At 42.2% G+C, this 18,797-nt stretch overlaps 1 protein-coding gene across 29 annotated transcripts in view; it reads left to right on the forward strand.

Annotated features, from left to right (window-relative positions):
* Positions 1–18,797, forward strand: part of CACNA1D (calcium voltage-gated channel subunit alpha1 D) — a 188,681-nt gene that overhangs the window by 60,241 nt on the left and 109,643 nt on the right. For 28 of the 29 annotated variants that reach the window (XM_081898264.1, XM_081898279.1, XM_081898265.1 and 25 more), the window contains exons 4-7: positions 4,181–4,320; positions 6,073–6,215; positions 9,983–10,135; positions 12,767–12,963. In XM_081898264.1, the coding sequence (XP_081754390.1) occupies positions 4,181–4,320; positions 6,073–6,215; positions 9,983–10,135; positions 12,767–12,963 (633 nt within the window). Of the gene's footprint in view, positions 1–4,180; positions 4,321–6,072; positions 6,216–9,982; positions 10,136–12,766; positions 12,964–18,797 lie in introns of those variants that run through there. The other variant, XM_081898269.1, reaches the window with a different exon arrangement.

The raw sequence follows: 18,797 nt of genomic DNA on the forward strand, positions 1-18,797 counted from the left end.
AGTTATTTTGTACCCATCCTCCTCCCCGGGTGGGTTACAGCAATTTAAAAATATATTTTTGATCAATATCTGAACACAGTGATTTTTTTATTAAGAAACACAGCATTTTTATAAAAGGTATTAAGCAAACACCTGGATTAGGTGAAATTTTAAGCAAAGCATTTAGTAATTTTTAAAACAGTGAACAAGTATAATAATTATAAAACTCAGGATGGGAGCCATTTTAGAACAAACAATTTCAAACTGTCCTTTGACAGCAGAAATTCATAGGCAGGTTGTCTCATTTGTCAAGAGTGAGTAGATTGCCAGTTAATATGCCTTTTGTTCTGATACACAGTGACAAATTCAGTAATAATTGTGCAGAAATGTCCCTCTGCTTAATATCCGTCAGAGCAGATGGAAATGTTTTGCAAATTGGTCACAGTAGACCATAGATAGGTCTAACACTACCCTGTCTGGCCCTGGGTGGAATGCTTATACCACCCAGAAGAGCGAGTTATCCAATTTATCCAAGTAAGTGGGAGAATATTTTGTAAGAAGAAATATTGCGTGCAAATCCAGCACACACCACTGACTTAAACATTAAGTGATAGGTGATGTAACTGTTTAATCATTGCAATTGTAGACAATTCCAGTACAGCTATACTTTGTTGAGCCTCACTGGTCTGCTTTAAAGCTATGGGTTTTTAAAAATATTAATCATAAAAATAAAATATACCACAAGCACATTCTCATGCATACTCTTTTGCACCCATTGGGATGAGAAAGTTTAGGAGGCTGACTTTTTCCCTTAGACGAATTACTCCTCTTAAGGATTTCCCATCTTCATTCATGGATTTGGAAAATTAGTACTTTATGAATGAAGTTGTTGAACTTAAAAAATGTAGCAAATTAATCCAGCTCTAAGATGTCCTTGCAGCAGATAAATTTAGAGGGAGAGGACCCTTAATGTATAACATTATAATTTAAATATTTTTTGCAAGCTATCCATATTTTATTGCAAAACCATTTTTGTGAAACTTCTTAACACACTTTCAGTGCTTACTTCATGTAGTCACAGCTTTGCATATTTTCTTTGAAGATTTCGAAAATACAAAGATAAATGATGACTAATGTGCACCATCTGCCTGGGGGGAAAAGATTTCTTACTGAGGACTCAGTTTCTGCTAAGCTGATTTGCTTATAAGAAGGAAGCAAGCCCATCCCTCTGCTATGAAAATGAGGTTTTAATATCTTGTGACAAATTATTAAATAGCAGTATATAGGCACTAGAATAACAATATTTACTCCATAGATTAGGGTCAGTGGCGTCTCTTCTTTTGGATTGTTACAGGAACTCTGGGGGATCCTAAAAAGGTGGTGTGTGTTTTGTGAGGCCTCAAGAACTTCTAATATACTAATTTGTTGGTGGCATGTACTGAATTCCTAGCCCGCTGAAAATATTTGATTGCTGCAATATTGGTTTCCTCTTTGTGGCCCTGGAGCTCAAATGTTTGGTAGTAGAGATGAAATATTGCTCTTTGTGTTGAGGAGACACAGGTGCCTTCGTGATGTCATTATTCATAGCTGATGGTGTGAACCACTTCTGCTGAAAAGTATTGTGTTTCTGAAAACGTCATATGACACAAGTGCTATACCAGCAATTAACCACTTCTTATTCGTATGTAATTTATGACATAGTTTCCTCAGTATTGTTATGAGTTTGAGGGTGCTAGATCTTTCTAAATTTCTGGATCCAGCAAGTGTTAAGTGCTAATTAAGCCAGACTAGCTTCCTCTGTTGAGTTGATCTCCTTAGTGATGGGCCAGTAAGCAAACAAAGGAACAAGTGTGAGAGACAGCAATTGGATGGATGGTGCTCCCTCAGCAGATAAAGCCAGTGTTTAGAGTACAGAGGTTAGAGGCAAAGAGTTGTGTGAGCCAGAAGCTGGATGCAAAAAGGCTGCAGGCCGGAAAGGCAAAGAGAAAGCCATGGCTGATTTCTTCTTGAATCCAAGGCTGTAGCTTTGTGTGTGTAAATACACCTTATATCACAAAGACACCGCAGTCTGCACTGTGCCTCATTACCAAAGGAAACACGAATCCTGTGTAAATGCCTTGCATCCCTGTAATCTTGCACCTCCTGGAAATTTGCAACAGCATCCTTCTCACCCAACACAGCCTTTATTCTTATACTGGCAGAAGAATTAGGTTGAGGTAGAGAGAGCAAACATAAATAGCCCTAGGGGACTGTTTCCCCCAATGTTTCATTGCTCTGAACATGCAGTTGCTTCTCCTGATGCTGCACCCTAGATTGGCCCACAATTAAATACACACAATTTTAACTACCGTATTTATGTAGCGCCAAATAAAAGTTAACAGGGCAATTTACAAGTAATTTTTTTTTTTAATAAAGCCAATCTAGTTGCTAATCATTCCATTAGACTGGATGATCCTCAATCCCAGCTGGAGGATGGGTCTCTTGCACTGCTTTCTCAACTAAAGGTGTCCTTCTCATGTTGCTTATACCCTGTGGGGCAAAACATACATACATGCATGTACTGTACCAAGTGCTACCAAGAAACACCACGACCCTGTTCCAAATCTTTCACCTAAATAGACTGCTACAGCAATGGTATTCAAGTATTCTTGGGCAGTGGGAAGGTAGATAGATTAAGGTAAGGAGCAGATATTCCTGACTGGAAGTGTGAGTGGTTTGACAGTCTGTGTCTTGTGGACCAAATGAGGGCTAGTTCAAAATGCTTAATGGAGATGCTATGGGTCTTACAAGTTGCCTGTAGCATGTCATGCTTGACATAAGGAACATTTCCAGGTGAAAATCCCTTTTAAAAGTGTAGGATTTCACAGAGAGGGAGAGAGAAAAGGAGAAAATGAATGGTCTAGTCTTCTTTCTTCTATGCTGCTACTACTGAACTAATTTTTTTATATGGGCTGTGATGTTTCATGCCATTTTTTTCAAATCAAAAACTCCCCATGTGAAACTGAGGGTTTTAGGGTAGGGCAATGTTGGTGTAATGAGTTGTAATCATTTACTTGACTAGTCGCTATTCTATTCAGTAATTCTACTCAAATTAATTTGTGGTTAGAGTTCAGTTGATGCCAGAATTTCAGTTCAGTGCCCTTTGCCAGTGAAATGTAAATGGAAGCCATTGTTGCTACTACTGGACCAGAGCGCAGAAAAACGTTAATTCAATTAAATGAAAATAAATATCTTACATGTGTTTTGTAATATTTGTGTTGAGGTATCAATTTCCTACACTGTCATTATGGTGTTGCTGTGCTGGCTTGATATCAGGCTTTGTGGTGTTGTGTTGGCAGTGTTGTTCGTATTCCCCATCACAGCACTTGTTTATCCGCAAACCATGTTTTAATATAGGGCTGTGTCTTCACAAACTATCTACAACAGCAAGCAGGGGAACCTGTGGCCTTCTCATGGTTGTTGGACTACAGTTCCCATAATCCCTCCTGAACTTTGGCCATGCTGACTGGATTAGAAAGAAAGTAACTTGCACTAGAGTTGCGGGTGGCGCTGTGGTCTAAACCACGGAGCCTAGGACTTGCTGGTCAGAAAGTCGGCGGTTCGAATCCCTGCGACGAGGTGAGCGACCGTTGTTTGGTCCCAGCTCCTGCCCAGCTAGCAGATCAAAAGCACGTAAAAGTGCAAGTAGATAGATACCGCTCCGGCGGGAAGGTAAATGGCGTTTACGTGTGCTGCTGTGGTTCGCCAGAAGTGGCTTAGTCATGCTGACCACATGATCCAGAAGCTGTCTGCAGACAAACGCCAGCTCCCTCGGCCAGTAAAGCAAGATGAGCGCCACAACCCCAGAGTCGTCCACAACTGGACCTAATGGTCAGGGGTACCTTTAACTTTACCTTTTTAACTTGCACTAGCTGTGTTAGAATGTGTGTTCTACTATATTTAAATGGATTAACCATTTACTTAAAAATTCCTCTTAAGTTTTTTAATATATGTGTATGGATTTATGTTGCTGAGCATTGTGTTTGGTCCTCTGACTAGTAAATAGTGATATAAATTTACATGGATATTATTGCATTGGTTATTATTCATTGTTAACATGCGTCAAGCATTGTGGAGATGCAGTCCATAAATGTTTTAAATAAACAAAATAAAACTTTGGTTTCCTATTAATGATTGCCGTTTTAATTCATTTCTTTTACAGGAACAAGTAGAATATGCCTTCCTGATAATTTTTACAGTTGAAACATTTTTGAAGATTATAGCATATGGATTATTATTACATCCCAATGCATATGTTAGAAATGGATGGAATTTACTGGATTTTGTAATAGTAATTGTAGGGTAAGTCTGATTTTTTAAAGTTTCAATATATAAAGTTTCAATATATTAAAATGCTTGAAAACGTTGCCTTGTTTTGTATGTATGCCTGTTTCTACACTAGTGTCGTCATAAATAATAATCTTCACTTTTCCTAGACTTCAACATGGTTGTCAAATGCTTGATAGCTCTGCTCATATACACTCCCCACCCCGCACTCCCTGGAAATGTGATGTTTATACAGTAAGCTCTTGTTGTATTCCAATAAGCTGTTGTATTCCCACTGAGTCAGCAGCCAGAAAATTTAATAAGTTTAGGGCTTGTTAATATGCTAATTTTTCCCTATACAGAAGTAATGTTTCTGCAGAGAATCATGTGTGTACCATGAGGTACAATCAGCACAAGAGCTTGAACTTTGTTATCTATGGGTAGGGTTTTTTTTTGTAAACTTTGTTTATATAGTGGTTTCACTGTTCTCAATTTTTACTGTAATACAACTGTGCTTTATTGTGTTGAGTTCTCTTGGGTCTAGGGTGTCAAGTTACACAGTGTCAAAAAGAGGAGACAGATTTGCATAAAATATTCATATGCCGTTTTATATGTATATCTGCCAATTTGAAAATAACCTTCATAATTTAAGTAGAATTGCAACATCACTATAGTGGGGGAATGCTATGACTAGGTGACGTACATGCCTTATTAGCACCCGGTAAGCAAACTAACTGTTGATGGGCAACTTCAAGACCTTTCTGCTCTCCTTTCTTGTGACGCTTTACCTTTAAACCACACCTGAATTGACTGTTCTTAAAACAGAGGACACCTTTAAATAGAGGCCTGTCTTCTGACAGCCCTTCAGATAGAACACTCTTCTCTGTAAAGTGGGGCAGGTGGGTATTGTATTTGTGGTCCTTATGAAAACTGAAGAGTTTGTGCACAAATGTTTCTTTAAAGAAACAAAGCATTTTATTGTGGGGAAAATGTGATCTTAGCCATAGAAAAGCATAAAAAAGCTCTCAGAATTTCCCCCGAGTTTGTTCACTTTGATAAGAGCCATGTGAAGATGTCAGACTCAATCATTGTTGGACAGAAATTAATTACCTCAGTATTCTTTATCAGCCTGCTCAATAGGCCCAATATTTGTTATTTGGCAGTCTTAATCTGGGGATGTTTAACCAGAAGGGGCAAAACAGGGAGAACTAGACTAAAATAGTGCAATGATAGCCAATGAACATGCTGCAGAAATGTAGAACTAGAAATATCGGGTTGAATTCCAAGTAATATGATTTGAATTACTCTTTTGTGTGGAAACTGTTGAAACGCCGCCACCCCCCCCAAAATGGTACATGAGTTGAACCTGTCATCCAGCAAAGTAGAGCAGTTCAAGTTTTCAGCATCTGTGCAGGCCATTGACATCACAGGAGGTGAGCAATAATTAAATAAGAAAGATGTGAAATATTTTGTGGCACAAGCCCACAAACAAGTTTCTTCCTGGAAATAAAGAAAGGAATGGTGTGAAATCTGCCGTCTTATTTGTATGTGTTGAAACCTCTCCTGTGTGGAGCATGTGAGTCACCCTGAGCAGTCTATCAAATCACAACAGAAGCTTTTTACCATTGTATCATTGCTCTTTTGTAATTTAAAACACAAACCCCTCACATTGACAGCTGTATAATTCAGGAGTTTTTCGGTGTATTTTCCGGGGGGGGGGGAGGCACAACAACTTTGGGTTTCTTGCAAAATCAAAGATGATAAAATCTCTTATTTCTTGTTTACCAGATTGTTTAGTGTAATTTTGGAACAATTAACCAAAGAAGAAGAAGACGGTGCCCATTCGAGTGGGAAATCAGGTGGTTTTGATGTAAAAGCCCTAAGAGCCTTTCGTGTGTTGCGACCCCTCCGGCTTGTATCAGGAGTGCCCAGTGAGTCATTATCTATTTAATTATTTTCTTGCAATTGTTTACTTGAAGAGATGAGATCCCCCATGTCTATGAAACTACATAGTAGATGTTGCCTTCCTTATCGATTAATTTGATAATGTCTATTTTGAGATGTCACTCAAAATAGTTTACTAAAGTTTTGGGATGGTTTATGTGACTATGATAAACGTTCACTAAGCAGGTAAAGGAATTGATTTTGTGGACTGATCCTATCAATTAAATGCCAAACTAGATACTACAGTAAAAACACAGCTGTCTCTGAAAATGGCAGTCCCATGTATAGTTCCCTTCCGTAAGGCCTTGTAGAACCTACTTGTTCCTGACCTCAGATTATTTTCTGTTTTCCTCCTACTGCTAGGATGTGTGGAAACAAGCTATGACATGAGGATATGGCAAATTCTGCTAGACCATGCTGAAGGGATAGGGAGAACTAGATATGTGGCTACTATTTTTGGTGTCACTAGGCATGTTTCACATCTAGTTTGGACCTTAGGCCTTTACTTAAATACCTCCAGTGGATGAGAGCCCAGCTCCTCTTGAGTTAGTCTGGTCCACTGTTGAACAGCTCCTGACATTAGGAAGTTTCTTATAACGTTTAAGAGTCCGTGTAATAAGCTTTGGAGAAGCCCTCAGGGAAATATTGTGCAAACATTTGCTCTAGATCACACTTTCCCAAACTTTTGACTTCATTGACTCCTTGATAAGCTTATGAAGTCGCCACTGACCCCCAACCCAAATTCTTAGGAATGCAAATGAAATTAAGTCAAGATATAGCACCTATATACCTATAAATAGGATGATCTGAGAATACTGTTTTGTTGTAGAATCACCTTATTCAAGACAGACATTCCTTCCTCACTTGCCTTTTGTACATTCCTGAGGGTCATAGTTCTTAATTATTATTATTGTTTTGCATTATACCTCATACACATTTTATTCCCCCAGGCCCTTTTCAAAATGTGTTTTGTTATCAAATTTTCAAACAAGAAACATAAAAAAGAATACAAATGTGTCAGAAAATTCAAAGAACCATAGGGATTTATTCACCTGATGCAGTGTGCCAGGGAGGCAAATATCAACTACTTTGAGAAACCTGGCTCTGGGAAATGAAAGCTGGGCTGCTAAAACTGGAAGAACTACTAAAACAAGCAAGTCCAACACAAATGACATGTGGATTTGCATATAATCCTTTCTGTTTCATTGCCATTCATTGCTGCCTCTTTTTGAGGTTGTTTTGGATTGAATGAAACCTCTCTCTCCCTCTCATCTCTTGCTTTTAACATTTGATCCAGAAGCAAGGTCATAATGCTGTGTTTATTAGACCATAATCTGTTGCCATGGAAATGATGGTAATTGGTACAGATTTAGCAAAATTACTTCAATGGAGGATCAAGCTATTGTAGGAAAGATGCCATGAGTGGGGAGAAAGCCTTTTGGTCAGATGCAAAACTCTCACTGCCAACAGACTGATATCTCTAATTTTGTACATGCGTTTCTCTCGATACAAGCAAGAGCTGACCTTCCCTCTTTTTTTTAAGTGACAAGAGAATTAGAATGTCTGTGTGTTTTTTAAAAAAGCTTGTTTTTCTGTTCTCAAGGGCATCTTCACTTAGTACATACACTTATTAAAAATTATGCTGGTACTTTTTGACTGTACCTTTGGACACTAGCAATACTCTCTTTGACCAAGTATTCTTTAAGAGAGCAATGCAAAGCCCTAGCTGGAAGCAGTGGGGTGGAAATGAGTGATGCAGATCCACATTTTCAACCAAGACTTTGCTGCCTGTGCCACGCAGGGTTAAAGGTGTGTTCAGGAAGCTAGTCTTACTTTTTGGCAGTGCCAGCCCATAGCAGAGTGGCCTGGAGTGTCATCCTCTTGATGAAATGCACTGTCTTCAGATCCATCAGCTGGCTCTATCCTGCCTCTCCTGTTTCAGAACCTTGCAGTGGCTACCCAGGGGAGAACAGTGCCAGCAGCACCGTGCAGTGCACTGTACTTTTGGTGGGTGCAACAGTGGCTATTCTGCAATGGTGATACACCCCTACTAGGAGAAGCCTGTTGGAGGGCCACTTCTGTCTCAGCATAACCCCACTCAGGGGTTAGGATTGCTCTGCAATTCTTTCCCCACCAAAGTATTTACAACCCAGGTGTTGTACATTTCCACCATAATTTAAGGACCACTAAGTGTTAGGTGTTAGTTTCCCAAAATAATTCAGTCTAATTTGGCTAGTTGAGTATTCCACTTAGAGACTGGGGATATATTAAAATAGTTTGCTGTTGTTTAATACTTTATGAACTGCTTACACATAGGTCAGCTTGTCAATTTGTAATACAAAGAGCCTGGTGGATTTTTGCTAGACTTTTGAAATAGAACATACCCTATTTTTCACTCTATAACACGCACCCGACCATAACATGCACATAGTTTTTAGAGGAGGAAAAAAATATAAAAAAATATTCTAAACAAAACAGTGGATGTATGATTTTTGTGGTTCATGCTGTGGCCACAGACATGTGATCTGATGGTGAGTTTGAGGTAGCCCAATGCAAAAATCCTGAGGATCCATGTGGATCCATGCTTTGTAACCACCTTTTTGCACCACTGCGGCCCCAGGCAACAGTGGGTGCGTGATTTTTTTTGGTGCAAGATACAGCCATGGACATGCTATGTGATCTGATGGTGAATTTGGGGTGACCCAGTGCAAAAATCCTGAGGATCCATGTGGATCCATGCTTTGTAACCACGTTTTAAGTGGGGAGAGAAGGAAAAGCACTCAAGGGACAAGGAGCACGGATGGGGTGTGTGGAGAAGGATGCTGTTAATAATGCAGAAGATGGGTATAAGAGGAGAAGCAAGCAGGCTCTGCTTCTCTCCCTCCTCCCCGGCTCACTGAAAAACTTTGCTGCTATGTGGGGAGGAGAGAGGGACAGAGAGCCTGCTTGCAAAAAACTTTGCTGCTATTTAGCGAGCTGTTCTCTCCCTCCTCCCCGTCTCGCTGAAAAAAACAGCTCCCTCCTCCCTTTGCTGCTATTTAGCCAGCTGAGTGGGGAGGAGAGAGGGACAGAGAGCCTGCTTGCTTTAAAGGAGCCAACCGGACAGGAGCCACTTACACTCGTGTAAGCGGCTCCTCTCCTCTCCCACTTTGCTCCTTTAAAGCAAGCAGGCTCTCTGTCCCTCTCTCCTCCCCACTCAGTGGCTCTTCTCCCACTTTGCTGTTTCAAAGCGAGCCACCGAGGAGGGAAGAAAGGGGAACCATGGATCCACTGCTCACGACTGCAGCAGATCCCCCTGCCATCCGTAGGCATTCGCTCCATAACACGCACAGACATTTCCCCTTACTTTCTAGGAGGAAAAAAGTGAGTGCTATGGTGCAAAAAATACGGTATTTTTTTTTAAGAACTCATGCTGAACATTCTGACCTTTGACAATCCTCTTAATAGAATACCTCCAAACTTCTGACTGTAGCTGTAGGACAGGCATGGGCAAACTCAGTCCTCCTGATGTTTTGGAACTACAACTCCCATCATCCCTAGCTAACAGGACCAGTGGTCAGGGATGACAGGAGTTGTAGTCCCAAAACATCTCTAGGGCCGAGTTTGCCTATGCCCGCTGTAGGGTTTTGTGCTAAGGGCACCAAGGTTTTATGAAGATGGCCTTCTGTTTGTCCTCTTGTATTGGGTTGCTTCTAGTTGTGTGACTATACAAAATAGTATCAATATCTCTCTGTGTGTTTTTTGTGCTTCACAGGTTTACAGGTTGTCCTGAACTCCATTATAAAAGCCATGGTCCCTTTGCTCCATATTGCCCTTTTGGTATTATTTGTAATCATAATCTATGCTATTATAGGATTGGAACTTTTTATTGGAAAAATGCACAAATCATGTTTCTTTGATGATTCAGGTGAGTAAAGAAGCTGCTATTTATAACTCGAACAGAACTGTTGTACTTTAAATCCATGGCTTGAAAAACAACAATGCCCCTGAATGTTTAAAACATTGTTAACCTTGATCTTCTACACATTGACCTTTATTGAGGATTCAGAAGTGAGAGTAGTCAGGGCTAGTTTGGACAATACCCAGAAGCAGGGAAAACTGGGACACTTGTGGCTTGCTGGAACACACAAGGTGGACTGTTGGGATCTTGCTTTGGAAGAGATTGAGGGCTTCCTACCACACATGTCCTAAGTAGAAGTGTTCAGTGCCTGTTTCATTTTTTATTGCAGTTTGCAAACACACCCTCATTGTCAACCTCAGACTGAAGTACAAGAAGCTACTACTTTATTAAAATAAGCTCATGCTAAAACCATTGGCAGTTGGACTGGAAGTTAATCCACACATAAGACTGATGCAGCTCCCTGTTTCTAAAAGTAGGAAGCAATATTGAGATGATTAATAGAGACACTGGACATCTAGAGATGCTACAGGGCTAGAGATGCTACAGGGCATCCTAAATATGAGTGCTAGTAGTCAAAAATACAGTTTATCAAGGTTGCTAGTTGCAGTGGAAGAGGAGTAAGATCTGGGAATCTACTTCTCATTCCACAGGACTGAATGACACATGATATACTGTTGTTTTTGTTTCAACTAACTCTAGAGCAGATCAGAATTAGGTTTACATCATTCACAATTTCACTGAACAGATGTTTGGTTAGTTCTTCTAACTGTTGAAAAGTAAGGACTACAGTCCATTGATGGTGTTCGCCTATTGAGATAGGTAGGACAGAAGTCCAGGAGGCTAACAGTAGGTGGAGCCAGAGCCAGTGGCAGGTGGAATCAGGGCCAATGGAAGCAGGAACAACTACCGTATTTTTCGCACCATAGGACGCACTTTTTCCCCTCCAAAAATGAAGGGGAAATGTGTGTGCGTCCTATGGTGCGAATGCAGGCTTTCGCTGAAGCTGGAGAGCGAGAGGGGTCGGTACGCACCGACCCTCTCGCTCTCCAGGCTTCAGGAGAGCCCCACCACCAGCCCCACAAGCTTGGGGGACAGCGGGGAGGCGGAATGCCGCCATCCCGCTGTCCCCCGACTTGGTTAGAAGGCTGGCGGGGGGAGAAGCCTGCTCCTCCCCGTCGCCAGCCCCGCAAACTCGGGGGACAGCGGGAGAGGAGCAGAGCGCCCTTCCCGCTGTCCCCTGACTTGGCTAGAAGGCTGGCGGGGGGGAGAAGCCTGCTCCTCCCCGTCGCCAGCCCTGCAAACTCGGGAGACAGCGGGAGAGGCGCAGCGCGCCCTCCCGCTGTCTCCCGACATGGTTTGGAGGCTGGCGGAGGGCTTCCTCCTCCCCCAGCCCCGAAAGCTGTGGCTCTGGGTCCCGTTCTGGGGGAGGGGGAAGCTCGGGCTTCCCCCGCCCCAGCCCCGCGTCTCCAGCCGGGAGATGGTTGCGGGGGGCTGCTTTAGCCCCGCGCGTGCTCTCCCGGCTGGAGAGGTGACGCTCGGCTATGGAGGCTCCTGCCATAGGCGCGCGTCACCTCTCCAGCCGGGAGAGGGTCGTGGGGGGCTGCTTTAGCCCCGCGCGCGCTCTCCCGGCTGGAGAGGTGACGCGCGCCTATGGCCGCTGCTCCCTGACCTGCTCTTTGGGGCTGGTGGTGGGCTTCCCCCGCCAGCCCCAAAGAGCAGGTCGAAAGGAACCTGAAGCCTGGAGAGCGAGAGGGGTCGGTGCGCACCGATCCCTCTCGCTCTCCAGGCTTCCAAGGTAGCCGCCTGAACGCACCTTAAACGGCACCTTGTTTTAGAACGGGAAAACAAAAGGGGGAAAATTCTCCCACTCTCTGCGCAGAGCCTCCTGCCGCTTCGCTGAAGGGGCGCTGGGCAGAGAGCAGAAGAATTTTTTTCCCTTGTTCTCCCCCCTCTAAAACAAGGTGCGTCCTATTGTCCGGTGCGTCCTATGGTGCGAAAAATACGGTACTTCTAGTTTTGTCTCTGCCCTCTACTTGCTGTGTTCTACGAGGCCAATGCTTAGACTAAGGAGGGGTAAGCTGACAGCCAGTTGTCACCCACTGGACTGGTTGTAAATTAGAAGGCCGATACGAGCAAACTGAAGTTGGTTGGGCAGTGCCTCCTTCACCCTAATGGACAAGCCTCCGCTGTTACTGACATAGATATCGAGTGTAGAGCAGTGTGATAATGTAATCAAAAGTGTGTGATGTTGCCTTAATAAAGTGAGTTTCTACCAGGAATCTACATAGTGTAGATTTAAAATAGGCCAAGGTTGTATCCAGGCACAGTTTTGAGTATAGTACTGAGAAGGAATCAGTGTGGTCTGCACATGTTTTATGATCAGTTATTGTTTGCACTGGTGTTCCTAGTTTGCTCATTAATATGTCACAAGCTTTTCTACAGTTATTTTTCTGCTAATTTCTTTCAGCAGAAACTAAGCCATGTGTGTGTGTGTGTGTGTGTGTGTGTGTGTGTGTGTGTGTGTATATAAAATCTCTGAAGTCAGCTGCTTTCTGACTCCATTTCAAAACAGCTCTGCTTTTTCCAAGCCGGATGTTGAGAACTTCTTACCCTGAAATGTTTTTGATCCATTTTTAGATATATTAGCTGAAGAGGATCCCGCACCTTGTGCATTCTCAGGGAGTGGACGTCAGTGTCCCATGAATGGCACTGAATGTAAGGGTGGCTGGCCTGGACCAAATGGAGGCATAACCAACTTTGATAATTTTGGCTATGCAATGTTAACTGTGTTCCAGTGTATAACGATGGAAGGATGGACTGATGTGCTATATTGGGTAAGTCACCAGTGATACTTCTTGTGCGTAAAGGAAAATAACCTTGCTTTGAAGCATCCTATTATACTCTTCTTCCTGTCACTGGATTTTCTTTTCAGGTTAAATGCGTTCTCTGTACATTTAACTTTATGCAAGTTCCACTTTTGCAAGTCAAATTTTGTGTTTCCGTGCTTTCGAATGTTTCATTAAAAAAACTGCTTTTGTGAAGGTACTTTGTTTTTTTTTAAAGCTGACATTTAGCATTTCCCCCCCAGTTGCTTCATTTACTTTCAGTTTCGCTTCGGCATGCTTTGAAATAAATTTATATTATTTTGAGTTTATAAATCATTTTGCGAGCATGCTGCCTATGAAGTATAATCAAAACTGGTGATTAAATTGATTCAGATTCCTTATAAGAGGGCAATGAATCATGTCCCAGGTTTCTAGAGCTACTAGCTATTGATGTAGTGCACACTGCTGGGAAGATGTTGCATAAGGAGTGCTAGTTAACCATTTAAATTATGCCTATAGACTTTCAGTTGCAGGTGCTATATTTTCATGTGGCTACACATGAGTATTCATATTGAGCATACCAATGCTACTAAGGTAATAGTAAATCCATGGCAAAATGTTAAATGAAATGTTAACAGCACAATTATATGCATATTTATGCAGAAGTACCGTATTTTTCGCCCTATAGGACACACCGTCCCATAGGGCGCACCTAGTTTTTTTTGGGGGGGGGAGAATAAAGAGGAAAAAAATTATTTTCCCCCCAGGCGCGGGGCTGGGGCGGGGGAAGCCCGAGCTTCTCCCGACCCCAGCCCCCAGAACAGGCAACTCTCCGCAAGCTGTGGGAGCCCGGTGCTGGGCTCCCGCGCCTTGCGGAGAGCCGTGCGAAGTCTGGGCGCGCTGAGCTCAGCGCGCCCAGCCTTTGGCATGCAGGCAACTGTCCGCAAGCAGCGGGAGCCCTGCGCTGGGCTCCCGCGCCTTGCGGAGAGCTGCGCGAAGCTTGGAGAGCGAGAGGGGTCGGTGCGCACCGACCCCTCTCGCTCTCCAGGCTTCAGCAAAAGCCTGCATTCACCCCATAGGACACACACACATTTCCCCTTCATTTTTGGAGGGGAAAAAGTACGTCCTGTGGGGTGAAAAATACGGTATATCCCACTGTGCAGTAGGGCTTACTCTTTTGTTAAATCATTTAGGATTTCAGCCTAAATCAAAAATTCTGATTAGTTGTTCCATTTGTTTGTAGAATATGTATTCAACCCAAAGTCCAAGGATGATTATAAGAAATAATAATAATAATAATAATAATAATAATAATAATAATAATAATAATAAAAAAATCCCTCTTAATATCCAACATCATATCCAAGAATAGCTCAGTCAGGGAAGCCACTGAGCAAGCAGGCTGGGTAGTACAGTGATAGCAGCCATTATTTTTCTTCAATTATGGCCTGAACCTCATAACCTGAACCTAGGTTTTCTGGTGAGCAAAATCATACTTTTATTAACCACAGCTACTATCACCCTTCTAGTCTTGTTTGGTGCTGCAGAGCATGAGAGTTAATTGTAAACCAACCTGCCCTTCACCAACAGCACCAACACACCAGAGGGCACAGTAGTTGGTCCACCATGAATCTGTAGAATGGGATGGCCTGCAGGTGTCTGAGTCCCTTATTTCTCTGATAAAGTCTCTTCCCTACACCGTTCTTTCCCCTATCTGCAACCACCACAGCCACCCCTTCTACCTGTCTTGTTTTCTGACCAAGGCATCTCCGGACACTCAAGCTCTTCTAGAATACTTTTCAAACAGGTGGAGGTAAACTCTAAACAGTAATGCAACCAACAAACAAAATGTGTTACTTTGCTTTAACCACGTTAAAAGAAGGCACTTGTGAGCATAGGGTGACAGAGGAAACATGGGTAGATGTCAACCTCAGAAATGGCATCCAAGGTCATTTCCAATGTTTACGTATCACTTCACAGTATGGCTTAGACTACTTTTGGGGAAATTTGTCAGAGCTCTGAAAGTAATGGACGTATTTAGACATACTGTACACCAAACTGAAGGTAAGGAGCTTGGTTATCAAACATATAATCATCTTGGAACTCTAGCCTTGGGCTACCAAAGGTTCTTGGTTTCTCTCCTATGTCTGTCCAAATTGACCCATTGTTTTCAGCCATGCAATGTTTTTCCTGAAAGTAGTATAAGCCATGATGTGACCTTGAAAATTATCATGGCTATATCTGAGGGTGTCATCTACCCAAATCCGCTTCGTCTCCCTAGGTACAACCTAGGTACAATTGATTTGGTATGGGTACCTGCTTTTAGCATGCCAGTGGTGATACAACAACCACATTCTGTTTGACCTACTATAATATATATAATTATTTGGTAATGAGTGTTTGTGATTCAGTTCATAACAACTGGCTTAATAAGATACATATTCAGTGAATTATTCTGGAGCAAAATATTGATTAACTTATAATGTCAATATGTTTCAGTATGTTTATTTTATTTCTGCTTTCTTATGGTTGGAACTAGTTTAGCAGATTGATGTCAAGTGTTTGGAGGAGATGCATTGTCCTCATATGCTGAACTATTTCATTTAAAATATAGCTGTACAGCATGTACATGCACAATGACAGCTGGCAACTGTCATTAAAGGTAGAAAGTGCTGTGATACATGGAGGATTGTTTCTGTGACCAAAGGCAGTCTCCCACTGAAGGTGACAGAAGAACAGCCCTAATGCTAAGTGTTTATGCAACCCACAGGGATTTAATTAAGTAATGCCATTATTCCCCATGTGGCATTAACTTCTAAAGTAGCTTCTGCCACCCATGGAAACAGAAAATAACTACTCCCTGTGTTTACATATTCAGAAACAAAAACAATTGGCACTGATGCTATTCTTGTCTGCTGCTGCCAATTAGTTATAAACGAGTGAAATACCTGCTATTAAGACACAGGGGCTCTGTAGGTGTGGCGAGAGGGCCTTTATGTTACAGGGAATCTTGGAAGGAAAGGGGTATTTCTGCATGCTCTGTACTCAGAAGTACATTGCAACACTTCACTTCAGCATTGGTGGAAGCTAGGCCATCCAGTTCCAGGTCCTGTTGCCCTTAAGTGTATAATTGCTTTTTCCCTTTTCCCTTGTTTTGGTCATTGCAATAACTAGACAGTCATTTACCTATATGGGAGAAAGTGAAGGGGATGGGGGGTCTAAACTCACATTTTGTCCCTGGGGCCCTAAGACTTGAGTTGAGTGGTTGATTTTACCCCCACCCCCAATTGCAACCCATTTCCTTTGTTTCATAGACCTCAGTGGAGCCAATGAAAATTATGGCTGCCCTTTCAGATACACAGAGATAAGGAGCTAGAACAGTAGGTGAAACCAGGTTATGCTCAGCAGAACTTAACTTTATAATAACAGAACAATTAACAAATCTGAAGTTAAATAGTTACCCTGGTTATTGCTCAGTTTTATTGCTTCGGTACAGGAAATACATTGCAGGGGTTCTTGCTTCTGTGTTCTTTCTCACTCTGGTATGTCCTAACTAGCTCATGGGTCTAAATGTGTATGCACAGTACCCTCTGCTTCATGTGTTACTCACATGAAGGAGAACTTACACAATTAAGGTTCAGTGGGGCCTTACCATTTACTCTGACCCTGTGGTCACATAGTTGTTCCTGGCCCTGCCCCCATCCACCAGTGAGGCAGAGATGGGAAGTCCAAGCAGAAAGAATGAGTCTATGAGACAGAGAGACGGTTATAGATATCTTAGTAACATTCAGATATACAGGTGATTTCACCTGAGGAAAAATAATAAATTTTACCACTTAGTACTCAGAGAGCACTGAGACACAATTGAGCATTGAGTTTCAAATGAACAGTGTAGTATGCTGAGCCCTCTTGGAGAAAAATAATTTTAAACTACTTTACAAGAAAATACCTGTCCCAGCAGAATGGACCATCGTTTGTTCTGACACAACTCCTTGTATCTTAGGCTTCTATGACACCTAACAGTGTCAGAGCAGCATGGGACTACTATCCTGTAAGAAATCACCGTGCATATTCCCAAAATAAGTACTGATTCAGAAAACCAACAACTATGCCTGGCTTCAGATGCCCAGCTTTCTCTCTGCAAGAGGGCTTCATTCAAAATGGTCCAGGTGTTCTGTGGCCAATCTGCTTTCAGAAGGCTTCAAGTGTGTGATTACTAGGGTTGGTGTCACTGCCTGGCACTCCTTCCCGACTGGGCACTCTGTTAACATCTATCTTAAGTGCCTGTTTCCCATAGTGTGCCAGAGTGACACTATATCAGGGGCATTGTGGGAAATTAAAATGGCAGCTCAGGTTTCAGAGCTCTGCTGCCTGTCACCACCAGTGCCAGTGGTGAATGTGACCCACTAGAGGGTGATTAATTGCAGAGGACCCAGTTGTGTTAGGTCCCAGTGCAGTGTTTGCATGAAACATATGTACAGTAATCCAGCATGATCTCCATTTGAGTGAATTGTGCTTCACTCAGCTAAAATGTTATTCTCACTGTGCTTTTGATCAACAATCTGAAGAGAGGACTTTCAGCCTAGAAATTCAGAGCTTTGGGTGGCTTTTTACTGAGCACAGGACAAACAACTATTTCCTATTCATATGATTAAAAATAGTCCTGTAAGATGTATTCAAGTAAGTGAATATTAATCAACTTTAACAAAGAGTGGTCTATTAATTATAGCCACCATACAGTATTATCATTTACGTGCTGATCCTTTAACACCTAATGCATTAAGACCTGGGTTGGATCAGAAGATGAGTCATCATTGCTTATTCTAGCTGCTGCATCCTGTATCTCAGGTTGAGAGCCCTTAATATGGTTTAATCATTGGCTAGCTGGCTGCAATAAATTGTGGGCTCCCAGAGTTCAATAGGTAACTGGGTAACCTGATCTGGGTATAACAGCCCATCATTATGCTTTTATGGCATATTTAAAAAACAATCTATCACTTAATTCCTTAAAGTTTCCTATAAATGACTTATAAAACTTAATGTAATATGTGTGTGGCAGTTAAAATAGCTTATAAGCACAGCAGATGCCATTATAACACTGAGGTCACATAATAGATTAGGAATATAAAAAGTCAATGTGATTGATTTGGCGATTGTCTGGATCCAAAATCTAGTGCTTGCACGATATCTGATTGATGTGCTTTTATTTGTGCATGATAGGCATTGTGTTTGCCAAGTTAGGAATGGTTTCTGCTTTCACTCTGCAAAATTGAAACTTCCCACAGATTTGCAATAAAGTGTATTCTGAGGTACAACTAGATGTTGAAATGCTCCTTGATTTTTTTCTCTCCACCTCTTCCTAGAAATATGGAATATATGTGTGATGTGACATTTTTTCTATGGTGCAGTCCTGTTCCCAGCTGCATGTCGTGTTAACCCTGTAGTTTTATGCCAAGGGCAGCTTCCCTTCCAAACAGCAGCACAACAGGGAGATTTTTGTTAGAACTATGGCAGAGAAGAAAATTGCTTTAGAAAACCCTCCCTGTGTACCACAGACGCAGTCCTGATTCTGCCTCCCCTCCTGCTGTTATTAAAAGTGAAAAAAGCAAACACACAGTGTGTGGATATATCGCCCACAACCGGTATTAAGGGCAGACCACGATGACAGCTTAACTCAGCGGTATATCGCTGGTGAAACCGCCTCCTGAGTCCCTCTGCTATGAGCACCCAGCATGCTGAGTGAAAAGCAAGCGACAGCCAGACCCTGGAAGCAGAGGGTCTCAGAAGTGGTGCTGATTTCACCAGCGATATACTGCTGAGTGAAATCACCGCTGTTGCTGTCT

Source organism: Podarcis melisellensis (assembly GCF_964234715.1).
Source record: "Podarcis melisellensis genome assembly, chromosome: 2".
Classification (NCBI taxonomy): domain Eukaryota; kingdom Metazoa; phylum Chordata; class Lepidosauria; order Squamata; family Lacertidae; genus Podarcis; species Podarcis melisellensis.